Here is a 22,673-nt window from a genome sequence, read left to right as displayed (position 1 = left end):
TAAACATAAGGTGGAATATCCATAAAGCAGAATATTATGCAGACATTAAAAGGAACGTTGCAATGTAGATGAACCTTAAAATCATCATTCTTTTTTTTTAATATTTATTTATTTATTTATTTTTATCTTTTTTTTATATATGAAATTTATTGACAAATTGGTTTCCATACAACACCCAGTGCTCATCCCAAAAGGTGCCCTCCTCAATACCCATCACCCACCCTCCCCTCCCTCCCACCCCCCATCAGTAAGCTAGACCACACTATGTGTGGTTCGACTCATATGAAATATTCAAAATAAGACAACCCATAAAGACAGAAAGTAGAGTTGTGGTTGCCAGGAGGTAGGGGCAGGTGGGAATGAGGTGTGGCTGGGTATAAGGTGGGTATAAGATTTCCTTTAGAACTTCTGAAAATGTTTTGTTAAGAAGATAGAGGTCATGATTTCACAACATTGAAAATTTACCTAATGCCGTCGAATAGTATACTTTAAAATGTGACAATGGAATATTAACTGGCCATCAAAAAAAAGATGACACCTTGACATTTGCAGTGACGTGGTTGGAGTTAGAATGTATTATGCTAAGCGAAATAAGTTAGAGAAAGATAAATACCATATGATTTTTCCACTAATATGTGGAATTTACAAAACAAAACAGATGAACATATGGGAAGGGAGGCAGAAGAGAAGAAAGGGAAACAAACCACAAGAGACTCTGAACGATAGAGAACAAACTGAGGGTTGATGGAGAGAGGTGGGTGGGAGATGGGCTGGATGGGTGATGGATATTAGGGAGGGCACTTGTTACGATGAGCACCGGGTGTTGTATGGAAGTGATGAATCACTGAATTCTACTTCTGAAACAAACATTGCCCTGTATATTAACTAACTAAAATATATTTAAAAAAAAAACTAAACTAAAAATAAAACTAAAAAATAATAAATAAATAAATATATTAATTTCAATTCAATAAAATATTTTAAATTTTTAATGAAAAAATAATGCTTTTTAACACCAATGCTACAGTGTATGTTAACTAACTTGATTTAATTTTTCAAAAATAATGCTCTTGAGGCCACTTTAATAAAATATTCAAGTATTTTGAAAAAGACTAAGCAGTCTATTTTTTTTTCCCTTCTTTAAAATTTTTTAAGCGTTTCTTTATTTTTGAGTGTGAGAGAGACACAGGGGAGGGCAGAGAGAGAGGGAGACACAGAATCTGAAGCAGGCTCCAGGCTCTGAGCTGTCCGCACAGAGCCCAACATGGGGCTCAAACTCACCAACTGTGAGATCATGACCTGAGCCGAAATTGCATGCTTAACTGACTGAGCCACCCAGGCGCCCCTTAGCAGTCTATTTTAATGCATTCATTTAAAAATAATATTCAGCTCATTATTGCTTACATGTAAATACGGTTTTTGAAAAAATTACTATATTTTTGAAAACAAACAAACAAAAGTACTAAAAGTATGGCATTGTTTTACATCTTTGCAAGTCTATTCAATACCTACCTGAATAGGAAAGGCCTCGATTTTCTTACCTGCCTCTTCACCTCTTACAGTCTGTTGTTTCAGTGGAAGGCAACCAAGAAATCCAGATTCACTGATACTGAGTAGGGAGAGGAAGACCTCACTGGCCCTCCAGCAGGTTCTCAGGGACCCCCCTCCCCACCAGGGTTCCAGAATGACCACCGGGCACTGCTGACGTCCAGTGTTCTTTCATAAAGTTTAATCAACCCTTTGAGAGCAGAGACACTATGAGCTGATTTGACAAAAATGGACACTAGGGAACAGAGACCTTAGGGCACAATGTGAAAGTCACACAGCTGAGGAGAGGCAGAGCTGAGACTCAAACCCACATCCGTCTTTCAGAAAGTATCTCTGATTTGAGAAGATCGACCATGAATGCACCCCGCTATTTTCCCTCCCCCAAAACTACATAGGCTACACCGGGGGGGGTGTCTTGATATCTCTCTCCCACTCCTCTACACTAAGAACATGTTGAAAGCCTTTATTTAGTTGGCACACTGTTATATAAAAGTCCAGCTTGCCCTTCTCTTGTGGATTGCATGCGGGATGGGAGGGCTTTGTCTTGCTTCAGAATCTGGGGTCCAGGGCTGTGCTGGGCCATCTGTGTCTGTGTCTGGATCCGTCACCTCATGAGGGCTGATTTGGGGCATCACTCGCCAAATCAGCATTCAGTGACATCATGTTGGTGGCTTAAAGTCGGCCATAGTGGGAGTATTTACATCATGGAAATAGGAAAACCCTGGAAATCGGAACTGCACTCTCCCTTCCCAAAGATCTGTTTCCAGCACATCACTGCCCAAGACTGGCCACAGAAGAATCACCTAGAATTCATTAATAGGAGGAAAAGCTGCACCACAGGGCAGCTCTGTCCCCTAAAATAAATGACTATGAGAGAAGAAGTATGTGCTGTGTGCCCTGATGACAGGAGCCCTATCTCTGAGCATAGTATTCTTTGGCAGTGTGGTTGCAGCAGTACATGCTGAGCCCAGATTCCAAATGTGAGAGGTTCATCTCCACCTCCCTAATGTCCTAGATCAAGGACATTTGTGGAAGTTGTCTCTCTTCTCAGGAACCACTGGTGTCCTGAAAACCCTGTCAATACACATTTGTCCAAGTGTTGACTCAGGGTCATTTGGTCCTGCTGCAACCTGAGTTTCTAGTTTGCCTTCCTCTGACCCCCAGGTCCTTTATCCTCACATGTTTTCTCCTCTTGGGTCATTTTAAATTGAGTGACAGTCCTTGGATCCCACCTACACAAATGCACCTGGCCTCATGTGTCCTGGAAGGTTGAAAGGAGGTTCTTAACAGGACTTGGATCCTAAGTGTGGGGCGTGTGTGTGTCTGTGTGTGTGTCTGTGTGTGTAAAGCTGTTATCTTTCTACTTTATTTCCTCTCTAATCCATTTTGTGAAAACTCCCCTGCCCTCAATGCCTTTTCCATGAGAACATCGAGTACTGTCTCTAATATTTTATTCATTCATTCATTCATTCATTCATTGGATTGGTCAGGGTGTAACTGACTGAGAGTGAAATCAACGCTCTGCATCTGAGGATGTATTAGTACTTCCTGGTTTCCATAGAAAGCTAACATCAGGGAGAACATTTTGATGATATTCTGGTTTCCATGACAACTGGGGTAAGCCATTCCTTCCTGGAGACAGAAACATTTAACAAGGATATTTACAGACTGGAGAGATGGAGTAACTGTAGAAACATCGAGACTAGTCGGTGTCTGCTATCAATGTGAGTTGTGTGTGTGTGTGTGTGTGTGTGTGTGTGTGTGCATTGCCAGCGTGTGGTCTTTAGTTGGACATTGAGAGCTCTAATCTCTCCTGTTTTATAAGAGAGGATGGCAGCTCCTCTTGTGAAGGGCTAGGGTGATTGAATAACCTGTCATACCTCAGTCCCATTTTACTGTCCTAAGGTGACACCACTGCACGAGGGAATTGTTACCTGAGTACTTGAAAGCAGAGGTCCCCAAGGATTTCTCATCATGTACCTCTGCTTAACGATTGTCCCATGAACCCTTAAGATGTAAGTTTACTCATTTACAACTACTTATAGTAAAATTATTGTGTGCATAAAATGAGAGAAAATTTGAAGTCAGTAAATGAGGGAAATGGGTAGGGTTGGGAGATCTAATGTTACTTTGTGTAACCTAGAGGATAATATTGTGAGTATTATCACACAATGAGTAGCTCATACACACACACAAACTAAGAAGCATGTCTAAAAGACAAAGTGTGAGCCCAAGCTCTGAGGTCTCCTCCTCAGATCATGGCTTCTCAGAAGCACCATATCTTCCCTTGGTTTTTCTAGAACTACAAGTGCCCACTCTTCCTATCATGGCACTCTTGTCTCATTGCTCCCTTTTTGACTTTCTTTTTTTTTCCTTTTTGGTCTCTAAAGAATTCTATCAAGCTGTCTCTAATTAAAATAATAAGAGAATATTGCTTAATAGTCATGTTTGTTTTTCCCTCTTTGTTTTTAAGGCCCTTCCTTTCCCTTTGGTTTCTAGAACTTTTACTATGATGAGCCTAGACCTGTTTGTATGTGTGTCTTCGTGTGTGTGTGTGATGGAATGTATTATGCTTGCAGTTTGGCACATCAAATATACCACCTGATATCGTTCTTTATTTTGGAAGATTGTTCCTTCACACAGTCAGCAGTCCTTTGCTCTCTTCTTGGACTGCAATACAGTATCTCTTATGTGGTTAAAAATATACATTTTAATAATAATTTTTGCTTTGACCAATGTAAAGTACACCTCAAAGACATTTCAAATATATTCTCATCGTTTTCTATGCTAACGGCATGGTACAGTTTTGGTTGCCTTCTTTTTGTTCACTGACATCCAGTATTTCACTTCGTATCTCCTTAGAGTCCTTACAAAGTAAGGTTTTTGGTACCTATGTACACATAAATGTGTCCTCCCTGTAATATTTTAAAACATGATTTGAAAAGTGATATAGGGGAGCCTGGGTAGCTCAGTTGGTTAAGCGTCCGATTCTTGATCTCAGCTCAGGTCTCAGGGTCGATGAGTTCAAGCCCTGTGTTGGGCTCTACACTGGGGGTGAAAACTACTTTAAAAAAAAAAAAGGAAAGAAAAGTGATGTCTACCCTCACCACCCACTTCCATCCTTTTTCCTCTTCTGTTTTCAGTGGAACCATGCCATGACATTTCTGTTTGCCATTCTAGACTTTTCTCTTTCATTTACATGTCTTTTGTGTCCTAAGATAAAGTATATACCATTGTTCTCCATGTGAATATGTGCTTTATGTAAAGCATATTATTTGTACTTAATTGGTCTCTAGTTCGATTTTTTTTGTCCGAATTTTCTTCCTGTGTCAATACATGAAGGTGTGCATCAGTCTTTGTGTTGGATACATAACATGCCCTTGTCAGATTAGATTATAGGTTTGTTAGTCTTTCCCCATGGGTATCAAGGACCTGGCATATGTCCAGTGTCGTTGTGACAAATTACGATGCAATGACTTATCATATGAACGAGGGCACATTTTTCTCCTTGTGCACGACACAGGGCAATCGATAGGTTCTGAAATATACACCTCATCAACTTGCCTAGATACTAGTAATTATGGAGGCTGCCCTTGACTTTTTTTTTTTTAACCCTAATGCCATGCATGATTTCATTGGTGTTATAGAGGGTAGTGGAGGTTTCCTTGTGGCAGGTAATAGGGACCCGAGGGGTTAACAGAACACCTTTGGAAGAAAGTTAGCCTACTGGAAGGAAGAAACCACCTGAGTTTGCTAGAGGAATAAGAGAGAAGTCTCTTTAGTCTTAAAACAAGGCCCTGAGGGAAACCCTGAATTTTGTATAGTTCTTTGCTCAAGTGCTCTTGCTTCTCCTTCTGTGAGTAGATAGCTCTTGAAGATGTGTGTCTGCAAGACTAGGCGCTGTTGGTCCTTCTTTGTTAATGAAAAATTGGGAGGCAGACCTCAGCGATTTGAAGGTGTATGTCTATTTAGTGTCATAGCTGATCATTTGTAGGTGAGAAACAAGCCTATTTTTTTCACTTCTTTGAGACGACTGAGGGCAGTTCGTGATTTTTCAGTTTGTAACATTTGCCATTTAAATGTTTGCACAAAAATGGCTCACGTTTCCAAGTAGGCATGACCTCTATGAATTTATGAAACTAGTGAACAACATAAGGGAAAGGTTTGAAGATCCCACTCAGTTGTCCTACAAATAGAATTCAAACCCAATGAAAGCTTAACAACTCTTGCATGTGAAAGTTCATGCTGAATTCATCTGGCACTGGAAAGGTGCAAAAACAGGCAAGAATGTATTTTCTTTTATAACTGAAATGACATAAAATGTGCCTTTATAATAAAAAAGGGGAACTGCCAACTCATCCATTTAAGGAAATACATATTTGGGGGACAGTTTAAACTCACAAAACCTACAGCTTGAAAGAAGCTCCAACAAATAGGCAGTAATTGTAGGGATGGGGCATTGGGGTAAATATGAGAGAATTCCTGCATCTGGGGAGTGGGATGGGGGCAGTCATAGCAAGGAAAGTGCCCTCATTTTGAGACAACACCTCCAGAGGGTTGTTTTCTTTTCCTTTTTCTTTGGAAGTGAAGTGATTACAGCCCTCCCTGGGGAAAGGAGTTAAAGAATAAAGCTTCCAAAACAATTCTAAAACTCATGGCCGTTGATTGGATAAATAAATACTCACTGCCATCAGGCTCTTTCATTCCATAACCAAAGAGCAAATGGAATAGAACAAAAGGTATACCAGGACTTAAAAATTGAAGCTGGTCCATCTGAAGGCTCTACTTCTTGATGGTCTGGAATTGACTGTGAAGTTATAGATTGTGGAGTTGCTATTTATACCATTCCACTTCTGTCTTATTCTATGTGATTTTACTGGGCAGGCATGTTTGATAGATCATAGTAAACTAAAATTCTGGATGCATTTTCATATTCAAGGTCTCTGAGGATTGGGGGTCACTTGGAAAGTTACTTTCGTGTCATTCAAGATTCTAATTTTTTTTAATTTTTTTAATTTTTGTTTATTTTTGAGAGAGAGAGAGAGAGAGAACAGAGAGAGACAAGAGTGCGAGCAGGGGAGGAACAAAGAGAGAGGGAGACACAGAATCCAAAGCAGGCTCCAGGCTCCGAGCTGTCAGCACAGAGCCCGATGCAGGGCTTGAACTCACGAATTGTGAGATCATGACCTGAGCTGAAGTTGGATGCCTAATTGACTGAGCCACCCAGACACCCCAAGAGTCTATTTTAATTCATTGCCCCTGGTGTGCAAAAAGAGGACCAACACTTAAATATTATTATCTCTTTCTATCACGTCTGTCTATGCACCCACCTGTATACATCTTTAGAGGGAAAGAAGAGAGCTGAGCTTCTGTTAGTATGAAAAAGAAAAAGAAAACCCTCTGCAAGATTAGGTACCAACCCTTCATGGAAGATATTTGGACAATGGGCCAAGGCATATGGTGAGAAGGCCACTTAGGATTTAGTATTTTCATTTCACACCCTTCCCTTCTGATTGCCTCTCTCAAAGACGCATTGCTTTAGTAATTGGAAAAACAACCGTAATTGCTGTTTTGGTTGTCTGGTGAAAGTTACTCCATCGAAGTGTTTCATACTTTTATAATAGATATACACAAATGTGAATATGAGAGAATATTCAAATAGGTGGTATGGGTTTTGTTCTAAGCTTATTTATTCATTTTGAGAGAGAGGGAGGGAGAGAGAGAGAGAGAGAGAGAGAGAGAGAGAGAGAGAGAAAGCACAAACAGTGGAAGGGCAGAGAGAGAGGGAGAGAGAACCCCAAGCAGGCTCTGCACAGTCAGCACAGAGCCTGATGCAGGGCTTGAACTCACGAACCGTGAGATCATAACCTGAGCCAAGGTCAGATGCTTACCTGAATGAGCCACCCAGGTGCCCCGGTGGTACGGTTTTTAAAACCCTTTTTAGTATCTTATATAAAATATGTACAAATAGAGTCTGTGGACTCACATATTTGCAGTTAGCATTCCTCCTAGGTGATCAGATTACTGATGCTTAACGTTTTTTCTACTTTATAATTGTAAACAGCATTTTAGATTTTCCACGTGTGTTTTCATTTTTTTTTAAATACGAAATTTATTGTCAAATTGGTTTCCATACAACACCCAGTGCTCATCCCAACAGGTGCCCTCCTCAATACCCATCACCCGCCCTCCCCTCCCTCCCACCCCTCATCAACCTTCAGTTTGTTCTCAGTTTTTAAGAGTCTCTTATGTTTTGGCTCCCTCCCTCTCTAACTTTGTTTGTTTATTTGTTTGTTTGTTTGTTGTTTTTCCCCCACGTGTATTTTCAAAATAAGGAGCTGAAAACAACATTTACACTGGAAGCAGAAACATTTGCTTGCATGTGTAGAGCAGAAAGCATGGATTATATGCATCAATATCAGGCATCTTGGGTCACTAACGTCGTTGCTCTGAGTGTGTGTACATATCTGTGAGCGTATGTGCGTAAGTGTGTGTATGTGTGTCTTGGGGGTCGGTAGCTATCTGGTTGGGGCTGAGGTGACTCAGGCCCTCCTGTTTTGTGTGACAGGCTGGCAGGTCCTGCTGCAGGGAGATTGCAGTGGCTGAGTCACCTGTTTTTCCTTCTCCCTTTTGTTCTGTGTCCTCACGTGACACTTGTGTTCTGAGAGCCAGTACGCTGAGTTCTCTAAAGCAGAGGACACAATACCTGCATGATCGTACAGTCTGGCAAGAAAAAGTGTGTGCGGACTATGCCCAAAGTATGTATAGTTAGTCATACGTTTCATATTATATCTATGAGTATGTGTGAAGAAAGTTGTGCATACACACATTTCTTAGGGAAATAATATTTTGTATCATGAAATATATCATTTGAAACTGATAATGGATGAGCTAAAATCTATAAATGAATTATTATACATATTTGTACAGTGTATACAGAAAAGTGGAACCCATGAACAGGGAATTTCTGGGGGGGAGGGATTGAGAGAACAATTGCATTTTCTGCATTACACACATCTGAGTGTTTGAAATGTATTTAAATAAAGTTTTTAAATATCAGGGAAAAACCACATTGTAAAGAGACTCACAAAAGTTATGTGAAAAATCAGCATTCACATGAAACAGTGATCAAATATGCTCTTGAGTGAAGAAATATAGTCCTAGGTAATATGCACCAGGCATGTGTGTATGGATGCATAGGAAATGTGTGAGAAGCCCATACACCATCATATTGAGAGTGAGCATCTATAATGTATTGCCTCCTGTATATATCTCTCTACACGTTTTATGTTCTCCACAAATGCATTTAGCGTTACTTCAGAAACACCAAAAACACACTTACTTTATAGACTCTGTTTTTGTTACACACACACACACACACACACACACACACACACAAGCCACTACTATCATTAAATCTGTGTGTCCAAGACAGACAAAGGCTGTACTGAAAGTATGAAAGCAGTACTTCCCACTGTTCTGAAATAGGAGGACTAGGATAAACTAAGTAGCTTCACGTGGAGATGTATTTGAAATGCAAAAGAAGGAAGAAAATAGACATGTCTACATTATAAGTGAGATTTAACTAACATTTCTGTTTCAGAATGGCCTGCACTCCAGAGCTGGGGAAGGTGCACTCCAGCGCACCTCAGAAGCACAGAGCAGAATAAAGGGTCTGCTGGACACGCAGTTGGAGCGTACGAATCAACAGATGCAGCTCACAGAACCACACCTCCCAGGATTTACGTGGCATTCAGTAAGACGTTCCCATTTTACTAAACATCCCATTTGCAGTCATCTCATGTTGAATCTGGAGTGTGGTTTACTTTGCTCCTCACTCTACAGCCACTTCTTTACACAAATTAAGTGCTTGGTGTGGGGAGGGTGGGGTGGGGGGAAGCCTTTTAAACCACCATAGAGAAATGAAAAAGTGCAGGTCACAGCCAATGGCCCATGCCTGCAGCAACTCTTATGAAGATGGTACCAGTAACCACCATGATGATCTTTGTGAACCTCTGGATTCTAGGCTCGTGCTCTTGAACACAACATTATGCTGACATTCAGTGTCTGTAGGCTGGAGATCACCCCTGGCTTCCCTGGGTATACAGGGTGGCACCAGCACCCCAGAAAATAAAAACTGAAACATTCCCCCAGAATGAACCCGGGGGAGCACAAAAGGCACAGGATGTCCAATACCACAGGTGAGATCTAGAAAATGACACCCACCTCCCCACACAGATGCTCTTTAATATGCAGTCATAACAAGCAGGGCAAGAAGTTGGGTTTGGCAAGTTATAAAACTCCTCTGGTATCTTCTGTATTTTTCCCTGATACTTGCCGTGTATTTTAGCCCCCCCCCCCCGTCTGATACACACTCTATTTCTTTGCTTTGCCTCTTATCAATTCTCATTGACCAACATTGTTCTAATTTCACACAAAAGGAGTATTTTTTCTAATACTTTTCTTCTTTTCCTTTTCCACATTCCAGTACTCTCCAATATAGTCCGTTCAAAACACAGGCTCCAGCGACCCTGGGAGATTCAGGTGAAGAAAGACAGGCCACGTAAGGTGTAAACCCTTTGTGGTCCTAGGCCAAAAGGTGTGGTGAAGAACATTGCTTTAGGGAACACCTGCCATGGCTGTGGGTATGACGGCCAGACCCTTCAACCTCTATTAATTCCGTCTTGAGAGGAAACTCAAATCATAATGGCTGCTGAGTATATCCTATGCAATTGGAAAGGCCACATTTGGCCAGCAAAGGTTTTGTCCAGATCTGGGATCTCACCAAAATATATGAGGAAAAGAGCACTTTCTCTAGAAGTTCAAATACTCTCAGTAGGTAAAAAAATTAAAGTGAAAAGCACAGACATAAAGCTCCTAAATGAGTCTCAAATTGAATCCGTTACCTCCTTGCTAGTGGCCCAGTCAAAGGCCAGTGTTCCACCAGGACAGAAAGTGGCCTACAGAAATGCTCTTAAAGTGGCACTGGAGATCCTGAATAAGAGAGCAAATTTCGGTCCAGCAAGAGCATCAGATGGTCTAGAGACCACTACACCATCTCAAAGGGGACCACAAATGCAAGCTCGTAAAAAGTACCGGAAGCCTAAAGGTACCTTACTGAGGAGTCTTAGGAAAAGAAAAAACCTCAAATCGCTGCTGGTGTGTTCACAGAATAAAAACGCCCCAGACAGTGGCCGATCACAGGCGCACACAACCATCACGCATACACTAAGGGAAAGGCGAGCAAAGTCCTCGCGAAGCTGCAGCATGTGCTCAAAGTTCCCATCACTTTCGGAAGATGATCATAAGACAGGAGGCCGACCACACGCGCACACAATGGCCACGCGTACTCTAAGGGAAAGGCGAGCAAAGTCCTCGCGAAGCTGCATCGTGTGCTCAAAGTTCTCATCACTTTCAGAACATGATCATAAGACAGGAGGTCAACCACACGCACACGCAACGGTCACGTGTACTCTAAGGGAAAGGCGAGCAAAGTCCTCGCGAAGCTGCAGCGTGTCCTCAAAGTTCTCATCACTTTCGGAAGATGTTCATAAGACAGGAGGCCGACCACACGTGCACACAACGGTCACGCGCACTCTAAGGGAAAGGCGAACAAAGTCCTCGCGAAGCTGCAGCGTGTGCTCAAAGTTTCCATCACTTTCGGAAGATGATCATAAGACAGGAGGCCGACCACACACACACACAACGGTCACGCGTACTCCAAGGGAAAGGCGAGCAAAGTCCTCGCGAAGCTGCAGCGTGTCCTCAAAGTTCTCATCACTTTCGGAAGATGTTCATAAGACAGGAGGCCGACCACACACACACACAACAGTCACGCGTACTCTAAGGGAAAGGCGAGCAAAGTCCTCGCGAAGCTGCAGCGTGTGCTCAAAGTTCTCATCACTTTCGGAAGATGATCATAAGACAGGAGGCCGACCACACGCACACACAACGGTCACGCGCACTCTAAGGGAAAGGCGAGCAAAGTCCTCACGAAGCTGCAGCGTGTCCTCAAAGTTCTCATCACTTCCGAAAGATGATCATAAGACAGGAGGTCAACCACACGTGCACAGAATGGTCACGCGTACTCTAAGGGAAAGGCGAGCAGAGTCCTCGCGAAGCTGCAGCGTGTGCTCAAAGCTCCCATCACTTTCGGAAGATGATCATAAGACAGGAGGCCGACCACACGCACACACAACGGTCACGCGCACTCTAAGGGAAAGGCGAGCAAAGTCCTCACGAAGCTGCAGCGTGTCCTCAAAGTTCTCATCACTTCCGAAAGATGATCATAAGACAGGAGGTCAACCACACGTGCACAGAATGGTCACGCGTACTCTAAGGGAAAGGCGAGCAGAGTCCTCGCGAAGCTGCAGCGTGTGCTCAAAGCTCCCATCACTTTCGGAAGATGATCATAAGACAGGAGGCCGACCACACGCACACACAACGGTCACGCGTACTCTAAAGGAAAGGCGAGCAGAGTCCTCGCGAAGCGGCAGTGTGTCCTCAAAGTTCCCATCACTTTCAGAAGATGATCATAAGACAGGAGGCCGACCACACGCACACACAACGGTCATGCGCACTCTAAGGGAAAGGCGAGCAAAGTCCTCACGAAGCTGCAGCGTGTCCTCAAAGTTCTCATCACTTCCGAAAGATGATCATAAGACAGGAGGTCAACCACACGTGCACAGAATGGTCACGCGTACTCTAAGGGAAAGGCGAGCAGAGTCCTCGCGAAGCTGCAGCGTGTGCTCAAAGCTCCCATCACTTTCGGAAGATGATCATAAGACAGGAGGCCGACCACACGCACACACAACGGTCACGCGTACTCTAAAGGAAAGGCGAGCAAAGTCCTCGCGAAGCGGCAGTGTGTCCTCAAAGTTCCCATCACTTTCCGAAGATGATCATAAGACAGGAGGCAAAGGAAATAGGGACACATCAAGAGGTATGTCTTTGCATCGCACAGTCAAAGAGAAGGGTACAAGTGCTAAAGGTGGAGGCATCCTTCCACCTTTGTCACCAAGCTTCAACCTCACTTTGCCCAAAGCTCACAAAGAAGAGGCACATGACACCTACCCAAGGACCCTGGCTGTCTCCTCTGAAAGCTCTGCCTTCTCAGGGAATGTTGAGGACCATGGAGAGGTTGCCTGGAAGCCAGGCTTGGAAGGTGCAGCAGCATCCTCCAGTGCCCCTAAACAGAGGCGGTGTTATTCACTCGGTCTGGCAAATAGAAAAAGGAAGCTGCAGGTGACAGAGTTTGAGAAAGGGCTGCAAGAACTTCAACCTTCAGTCAACTCAAAGGCTATTAACCCCACCACCCCTATTAAAAAGAATGCCAACAAAGAAATGGGACAAGTGGCAAGCATGGGTTTTCCACAAGAGCCTTGTCCCATTGAAGGAGGAATGATGGTCTGGTTCAAATTTCAGAATCACCCATTTTGGCCTGCAGTAGTAAAGAGTGTCAACCAAACAGAGCAGACTGCAAGGGTGCTTTTGGTTGAGGCAAACATGCACTGTGAAATGAGTGGCATTCGAGTTCCTCTTCGAAGATTAAAGCACCTGGATTGTAAAGAGAAAGAAAAACTAATAAAGAGAGCCAGGAAATTGTACGAGCAAAGTGTGAACTGGTGCTTCTCCCTGATTGCCCACTACAGAGAAAGGCTCAGGCGAGGTTCTTTTGCAGGCAGTTTCCTGGACTATTATGCTGCTGACATCAGTTACCCAATTAGGAAAGCCATCCAAGACAGGGATCTGGAGATTGATTTCCCAAAGGTGAATTATGCCGACCTGGAAGATTCTGAGGAGGAGACCTCCCTGGACGGGAAGAGGCCCTGCAAGAAAATTCTCCCTGACCGGATGAAGGCTGCTCGGGACCGAGCCAACCAGAAGCTAGTGGACTTCATCGTGAAAACAAAGGGGGCCGATCACCATCTTCTGGACATTGTCCAAGGCAGGAAACAGTCTAGGTGGCTGGTATCATTTAGGAATTCGAGCAGGTACGTGATCTGCGTTGAAACATACCTGGAGGACGAAGACCAGTTGGATGTGGTGGTAAGACATTTACAAGAAATCTACAAACAACTAGACAAGAAAACGCTGAATCTGGTAAGGGATGACAAAGTGAGTTTTGTTCTGGAAGTTCTTCTGCCAGAAGCAATCATTTGTTCAATTGCTGCACTTGATGGATTGGATTACAAGGAGGCAGAAAAAAAGTACCTACAGGGGCCACCTGTGCATTACCGGGAAAAAGAGCTATTCGATAAAAATATCCTAAAGAAAATAAGAAAGAGATAAGCAACAAGGAGCAAGACTAATTAACTCCCCCTGTACCCACACTTTAGCAGGAAGACCTCTCATTACCCTGTCTGTATGAAATGTGTGATCGTTCCGCTCTCTATGGCATGTAAATATGTTCTGGAAATTTGAGACCTTGGGAATATGCTGGATTCATTTTGGATCCATCTCTAGCACTTGTGGGTAGCACAGTCATCATCTTTTCTAGTACCCAAATGCCTCACAAATTAATTTGTTAAAATATTGCAAACAGTTGTACTTCCCTCTACTTGCTTGGATGTGTTAACTGTCCAGATGTTTTCCTAACATGGCTTTTAACCGTACTTCATATTTTAATATAGCACACACACATTATTTTATTACATGAAAGAGCACTGGTATCAAACATTAAGCAACAATCAATCATTTTTAAAATCCAAGATAGATTCTTACAGAAACAATCTGCAATCTCTCATTCTTTTTGTGACACCTGAGTATAAATGATTGGGTTCCTTCTTAAGATAATTCCTGAATTTTTTCTGCCATGCTTGTTTGTTTGGGAAAAATAGCCCTGAGAGCTGAAACCAATGACAGAGATGTTTTCTATATATTATCACTACCTTCAAATGGTTCTTGCAAAAGCAGTCTGGAATCCAAAGTTAATGGATCATTTGCACGTAGTCCACACGTGGGTGAATGAAATCTCAACGTGCAGTGAACATTTTGCCAGCCTGTGAAAGAGTGTTAAACTCTACATTTCCCTGAGATTCCACTTACGGAAGTAGCTCTTGTTCAATGGCTGAATGGTTTCCTTAAAACAGACAGGCTCCTGGCTGTCTTCTTAACTGACTGGATCCTTTGCGTATACTGGTTTATCCCCATGTGGATGACAACTAGACTAATCGTACACACCGTTTACCTATTTTAGACCTAGGAGTCCAGGCTCACTGCTAAGAGCCCGTCTGATTGGCACAAATTGTAGGAAAGCTCGCATTTTGCTCTGGACCTGTGTGCCCTAAAATGCAGTCGTTTGTCTGAAGCTAAGCAAGCTTTCCCTTTTGACTTATTCATTGACTAACCCTGACAGGTTCCAACAGTTATGCAGGCTGGAAAGTCATTCCAGGCTGCTTGAGCAAGAGATGGACCGGGATCTGGGAACTTGGAAATGGGCTACAGAAAAGTATCCGTTTGGCTAAATATGGCTGTTGTCAGAATACAATGAAACATATGTAACTAAAAGATAAATTCTGAAGCCCATGAATTGTTATCCTACTTGAAACAAGAGTTTTTTGAGACAAAAAATGTTGGGAAAGCTAGTTTACTTTTAAAACTTGTTGTGAAAATAAACACTAAAGGTTTAACATACACCTGAGTGCATTTTTATTCTCAGAGAGAGTCAACTGTCACTCACAGGCCCATGTTATGTGTCCACATGGCCATGTGATTTGTGTGTGTGTAAAATTTTCAAGAGCTAGCTGTTTTGATTCACAATAAAACCACTGTAACTTTCACCTTGAACTTTTGCTTCATCATATTTATATAGATAGATGAATAGATGATAGATAGATAGATAGACACATAATATTTTGGAATTTTAGTAATTTAGTTGTCACCTTTATGGTTCATTATAAATTTTCTTCTAATCCTAAATATTCACTTTTGTACTTGTTTTCATAATTTTAGAAGAGAACCTTCCAAATGGTGTAAGCTTCAGGCCCAACAGAACCTTTTGGGACTCTGCCTGAGAGTCACCAATGACTCCTGAGGCATTCTGCATGAGCTAGTCCACATGACGTTCTCATGGTCCTGGAAAGTACTTGGAAACACACCATCTCCACACTCTGTGTGGACCTTGTGCACTGGAACAACACACGTTAGTTCCTCTATAAACATCATGTCGCTGAGTCAAATGTGTCACTCAACTTCAGCTTTCTCATATAGCCATATTTGGCTCTACATTCTAATATTTTCTTCACTACCTCATTCATTCATTCATTCATTCATTCATTGAGCTGTCCATTGATTCATAGCATTGTGAGTCAGTAGAGTAAGATGCGGTTTAAGACCGCTCTGAGGATAAATTTCAGGTGCCACAGAAAGAAGATTGGCATCATGGAATGATGACCTATAAGTGAAACCAGAACCCCAGATTTTCCCATACTTGTGAGATCGTGGGTGTCTCTTGGTTGGGGATGACGGGAAAGGACCTGGTCCCTCCTGGGGTGTCATTGATGCCAGAGGCAGTCACTGAAGAAGAAAGACATGCCTAGGACATACATCTGTTCTCCTCCAGGATCACATTTGGGGTATGCAGCTGGATTGGGGGCTGGCTGTGTAGACTGTGAGATACCTTACAGCTTGAACAGTTGTAGTCGTTAAGGTGGCTCTAAGATTGCCCTAAACTGGTTCTCTATCATGGGTGTGTGTGTCTGACGGGATAGCCCAGTCTGTCACCCACCCTAATCTACTGGATTAAGGAGACCTCCTCTCCTCCAGTCATAAGGCAGATGGTGGAATATCAGGTCCTGATTCTAACTGTTGGTTGGCAGAGCTGCATGGAGACAGCATGCACAGAATTTACAGGTTTCCATATTTATGTATGAATCTGACAAAGAAAAAGTGGAACCCCGAGACACGCTATAGTGACCAGCAGGAGAACACTGAATACCCAGAATCCTCCTGAAACCTCACCTGGGCATTATCAACCCCCTAATGTTTGCTACTGGAGAGAAGCTGCCTCATTCCTGGAGAGCCTGCAAAGACCTCATCTAGGGCAGCTGCCTGAACAGATGTTGCTTCTCTTATTCAACATTAATCTCTGCTAACTTTCATTGCTATCGGACTAATAACAAGGGCAGGTAAGACTAGGTAAGATCACAGCACAGGAAAACAAAATAAAGTTTTGTTTGGATGGGAAATGCCTTACATTCAGAAAAACTGTAGGACGTGGCTCATCTCTACTTGCATGAAGTGAGATAATATATGTGCCAATGGATTTTGAGAATATTGAGCCTGCAAGTCAGGGGACAGAATATAAGTCAATATGGGGGAGAACTTAATAACGTGGGAGCACAGAGATGTGGCTCAGGGTTTGATGTCCTTAAAGGGGCCAACCCAGCAGCCTAATATGCATGTTATATAAGCTTGGACAACAACAGTCTACAGTAAATGGCATGGAAATATTGGAAAATTGAGGAATTGGCGAGAAGGTCCAGGGCGGAAGGTTTTTAGCTGTGATTTGTAACGTGAGATCAGATGTCCTACCTCCAGCCTCTCTTTCTTTGGAGGGCAGAGAAGTCACTGCTCAAATAAGGAATGTGCTGGTGAAGTGGCACTGGCATCTTTGAGAAACTCAGTGCTGACTCTCCTCTGCAAACCATTGTTGGAAGCAAGCAATGCTGGCATGGAATTGGCAATCAATGGAGAAGACAGGATTCTCAAAAGGCAGGGTCCCAATGGTGGCACAAAACTATCATGGACAGGGTGAGCATCATTACCCTACTGGGCAGCAAGGCCAAGGTGGGGGTCAGTCTCATCTGACTGACCAGAATCTGTGGCAATGTTATAGACAGTAGTGTTCCAGGATCTAGATGTGTGTACAGCTAGCTGAGTTGTTATTTGCTTTTTATAAGGAAAACAAAAAATAAACAAAATGAGAGCTGGCAAGCAGAAAGCTGATGTTAGCAGCTGTAGTGGAAAACTGTAGTCTCCCACCAAGTATCCAGGTCTAAGTCATCCCCCAGGCCCAGACAGAGCCCTCTGAGTGAAGTGGTGGAAAAACCCAGCCAAGCCTTTCCTAAAAAACCCTTATCTATTTTACCAAGGTAATTGTGCACTGTGGTAAGGAGGATGCCTGCATTAAAAAAAAAAAAAAGAATATTGAATATGAATTCTCTGCTTATAAAGGGACTTATGAAGTCTAGGCAATAATGGACTTCTGTCTCATTTCTCTCTGACAGGACATCCAACAGTTCTGTGGGTCCACCCAGGGTTTTTTTTTTTTTTTCTCCAGACTCTCAGTATATAGTTGGCAATAATGTGCTTGGTAGGTGACAGAATCTTCATATTAGCACAAGTGACATTATATGGAAAGGCACACATGGAAGCCTACAAAGCTGCTATCTCCCTACAATATAAGAAAATAAAAGAAATACTAATTCTGTACTAAGAAAAGTGAGAAGACTCAGATTACTCACAAGCGAAAGAAAAAAAAAGTTACTATGTGCATTGGTGGATAGGTTAACCAGCTTAAATGTAGTGATTATTTTAATGTGCAAGTATATTAAATCATCAAGTTGTATACCTTATATGTATACAACTTTTGTAAATTAAATCTCGATAAACCTTGGGAAAAACAAGAAAAAAAAGACATAAAATTGGGAACATTACTATCAGCCTTACAGAGATTTAAAAAAAAAAAGATTATAAGTGAATTCTATGAAAGATGGCACCAAATTTAAATAAGTTACATGAAATGGACAATTTCCTGGAAACACAACTGGCAAAACTGACTGATGAAGAAATAGAAATTCTCAATACACCTATGAAAAAGTAAAGAAATTGAATCTATTATCAAAAACCTCAGAACAAAGAAAAGCTCAGGACCTGGTGGCCTCACTGGTGAATTCTACCAAATGCTAAAGAAGGACTACAAATCCTTCTCAAACGCTTCCCAAAGAATAGAAGAGAGGGGGGAAGCTTCCTAACTCATTTTATGAGGCCAACATTACCCTGATAGCAACGTGAGACTAGGACACCACAAGAAAAGTGCAGACCAATATCCTTTGACAATATAAATGCAAAAACACCAAAAAATATACTAGCAGACAAAACAGCAGTTTCCTTAATTAGAAGAATTTTAATTAAAAGGATTATACATCATCGTAAAGTGGGATTTATCCCAGGAATGTAAAGGGTGGTTCAACATATGAAAAACAATATAACACACCACACTAATAAAATGAAGGGAACAAACCACATGATTATCACAAAATGATGCAGGAAATGCATGTGACAAAATCCAATACTCTTTCATGGTAAAAAGCACTCAGAAAACTAGAATTAGAAGGGAATTTCCCTGGGGCACCTGGGTTGAGCTCAGTCAGTTGAGCATCCGACTTCGGCTCAGGTCATGATCTCACAGTTTGTGAGTTCGAGCCCCGCATTGGGCTCACTACTGTCAGCGCAGAGCCTGCTTTGGATCCTCTGTCCTCTCTTTCTCTGACCCTCCCCTGCTCACGCTCTCTCCCTCAAAAATAAATAAACATTTCAAAAATTAAAAATAAGGGAATTTCCCCAACTTGAAAATGGGCATTTATGAAAAACCCACAGCTAATATCACACTCCATGGTAAAAGAATGAAAGTGTCCCCCTAAGACCACAAACAAGACAAAATGTTCACTCCTGCCACTTCTATTTAACACTGTACTGAAAGTTTTAGCCAGAGCAATTGGGAAAGGAAAAGAAATAAAAGGCATCAAATGTGGAAAGGAAGAAATAAACCTAAGGGCACCTGGGTGGCTCAGTCGGTTAAGCATCTGACTTTGGCTCAGGTCATGATCTCACGGTTTGTGGGTTTGAGCCCCACATCAGGCTCTGTGCTGACAACTCAGAGCCTGGAGCCCGTTTCGGATTCTGTCTGCCCCTCCCCCTGCTCTCTCTCTCTCTCTTTCTCTCTCTCTCAAAAATAAAATAAAACATTAAATTTTTTAATAAAATAAAAGAATAAATAAACCTAACTCTATTTGCAGATCACAGAATCTTATCTATTTAAAAATCCTAAGAAATCTATTACAAAAGTTCCAGAATACAAAATCAGTACACAAAATCCAGTTGTGTGTCCATATACTTGCAATGAACAGTCTAAAGAGGAAACTAAGAGAATAATTCCATTTCCATTTACAATAGCATTAAAAAGAATAAAATACTTGGGAGTAAAGTTAGTTGAGGAGATGCAAGACTTGTATGCTGAAAACAACAAGACATTGTTGAAAGAAGTTAAAGAGAACCTAAATAAATGAAAAGACACCCTGGGTTCATGGACAGGAAGATGTAATATTGTTAAGATGGCAACACTCTCCAAATTCGTCTGCAGTGTCAGTGTGATCCCTATCAAAATCCCAATGCCCTATTTGTAGAAATGGAGATGTGATCCTTAAATTCATATAGAATTGTAAGGGACTCCAACACCAAAACAAACTTGAAAACAAAAAACTGAGTACAAAGTTATGGTAATTAAGACAGCATGGACATTTGGGCTCTTTCCATAATTTGGCTATTGTGGATAGCACTGCTATAAACATTGGGGTCCATGTGCCCCCTTCCAATCAGCATTTTTATATCTTTTGTATGAATACTTAGTAGTGGAATTTCTGGGTCATAGGGTAGTTCTACTTTTAATTTTTTGAGGAACCTCCGTACTGTTTTCCAGAGTGACTGCACCAGTTTGAATTCCCACCAACAGTGTAAGAGGGTTCCCCTTTCCCCACATCCTTCCAGCATCTGTTGTTTCCTGGGATGTTAATTTAAAGAATATATATATATATATATATATAGAGAGAGAGAGAGAGAGAGAGAGAATATACATATTCTTTATCATATGATTTCACTCATATGTGTAATTTAAGAAACACAACAGATGAACATAGGGGGAGGTAAGCAAAAATAAGATAAAAACAGAAAGGGAGTCAAACCATAAGAGACTCTGAAAGAAAACAAACTGAGAGTTGTTGGAGGGGAGGTGGGTAGGGAGATGGCTAAATGGGTGATGGGTATTAAGGAGGGCACTTGTTGGGATGAGCACTGGGTGGTATAAATAAGTGATGAATCACTGGGTTCTACTCCTGAAACCAATACTACATTGTATGTTAACTAACTTGAATTTAAATAAATATTTTTTTTAAAAAGATAGTGTGTACTGTCACAAGTCTAGACATTTAGACCAGTAGACTATAGAATAGAGGGTCCAAAAACAAACACATACACATATGGCCATTGATATTCAACAAAGGTGCCAAGACCATCCAGTGGGAAAAGAACAGTCCTTTCAACAAATGGTGCTGGAACAACTGGGTATCCACATGCAAAAAGAAGGATGGTAGACCCTCTTCTCACAACGAACACAAAGATCCACTCAAAATGGATCAAAGACCTAAATATAGCTAGAACTATAAAGCTCTTTAAAGAAAACACAGGGGTAAATCTTCATGACCTTGGATTTGGCAATGTTTTCTTAGATATAGCAACAAATGTACAAGCAACAAAAGAAAAACTGCATTAATAGGACTTAATAAAAATTTTAGCATGAAAGGACACTTTCAAAAGAGGGAGAAGACAACCTGTAGCATGGGAGAAAGTATTTTCAAATCATATATCTGATAAGCATCTAGTATCTAGACTATATAAAGAACTCTTACAACTCAACAACAAAAAGACAACTACATTTTAAAATGGACAAAAGACTTGAATATAGACATTTCTCCAAAAAAGATAAGATCTACAAACAGCCAATAAGCACATGGAAAGATGCTCAACATCATTAGTCCTTAGGGAAATAGAATTCAAAATTACAATGAGACATCACTTCACACTAAGAATGCTATAATTTTTTAAAGAGGAAAATAATTTCTTCAAATAAATTTCCTGCCCCCCCCCTTTTCCTTCTGGAATCCCTAGAATGCAAATATTACTATGCCTGATGATGTCACTGAGTTCCCTCAACCTATTCTCATTTATTATCACTCTTTTTTCTTTTTGCTGTTCAGCTTGGTTGCTTTCCATTACTCTATCTTCCAGATTGCTATTCTGTTCTTCTGCATCCTCTGATCTGCTATTGACTCTCTCCAGTGTATTTTTAAATGTTTGTTTGTTTGTTTATTTTGAGAGAGAGAGAGAGGGAGGGATAGAGAGAGAATCCCAAGCAGGCTCCACACTGTCAGTGCAGAGCACAGTGCGGTTCTCCATCTCACAAACCATGAGATCATGTCCTGAGACGAAATCAGAAGTCAGACAGTTAACCGACTGAGCCACCCAGGCGTCCCCCTTCTAGTACTCTAGTGTATTTTGTATTTAAGTTATTGAATGCTACATCTCTGACAGCTTCTTTTTTATATATATCCCCCCATCTTTATTGAAGGCTTCACTGCAACATGAATGGGCCTGCAAGGTATAATGCTAAGTAAAGGAAGTCAGATAGAGAGACAAATACCATATGATTTCACCCATACGTGAACTTTAAGAAACAAAGCAAATAAACAAAGTAAAAAAAAAAAAGACAAAGAAAAAACAAGACTCTTAACTACAGAGAATAAACTGGTGGTTGCCAGATGGGAGGTGGGTGGCTGGACAGATGAAACAAATAAAGGGGATTAAGAGTACACTTACTGACCATGATGAGCACTGGTAATGTATACAACTATAGAATGATTATATTGTACAACTGAAACTAATATAACACTGTATGTTAATTAAAAATAAAAATAAAAATAATAAGTGTTGGCAATAATGTGGAGAAATTGTAACCCTCATATATTACTGGTAGAAATATAAAATGGTGCAGCCATCATGTCAAACAATTTGGTGATTCCCCGGTGTGTTAAATTAGAATAACCATATGATTCATCAATTTCACTGCTAGGTGTGCACCCAAAATAATTGAAAACAAGCACTTAAACAAAAGCTTCTACAAGAATGTTTATAGAAACACTATTCACAACAGCCAAGAGATGGAACCAGCTCAAGTTTGCATCAAATGAAGAATGGGTAAACAAATTTGGTATACCCATGTGGTGGAATATTATTTGGTCAATTAGAATGAATGAAGTTCTGATGTATGCTACAACATTCATGAACCTTAA

The 22,673-nt window shown here is 41.4% G+C and overlaps 1 protein-coding gene across 1 annotated transcript; it reads left to right on the top strand.

The window, feature by feature from the left end:
- Positions 1-12,492: 12,492 nt before the first annotated feature.
- PWWP4 (PWWP domain containing 4) lies at positions 12,493-13,839 on the top strand. The gene has a single exon (XM_047098428.1). The coding sequence runs from the start codon at positions 12,493-12,495 to the stop codon at positions 13,837-13,839; it is 1,347 nt and encodes a 448-aa protein (XP_046954384.1).
- The last annotated feature ends 8,834 nt before the right edge of the window (positions 13,840-22,673 follow it).

The sequence above is a fragment of the Lynx rufus genome, unplaced genomic scaffold (genome assembly GCF_022079265.1).
Source record: "Lynx rufus isolate CCGP_SWC_20201006 ecotype Redwood Valley unplaced genomic scaffold, mLynRuf1.p SCAF_49, whole genome shotgun sequence".
In the NCBI taxonomy this organism is placed as follows: domain Eukaryota; kingdom Metazoa; phylum Chordata; class Mammalia; order Carnivora; family Felidae; genus Lynx; species Lynx rufus.
This window is presented reverse-complemented; position numbering and strand designations above follow the sequence as displayed.

Excerpts from the sequence above, each read along its gene's own strand:
- PWWP4 (XM_047098428.1), top strand. The coding sequence starts at position 12,493 with ATGTCTTTGCATCGCACAGTCAAAGAGAAGGGTACAAGTGCTAAAGGT.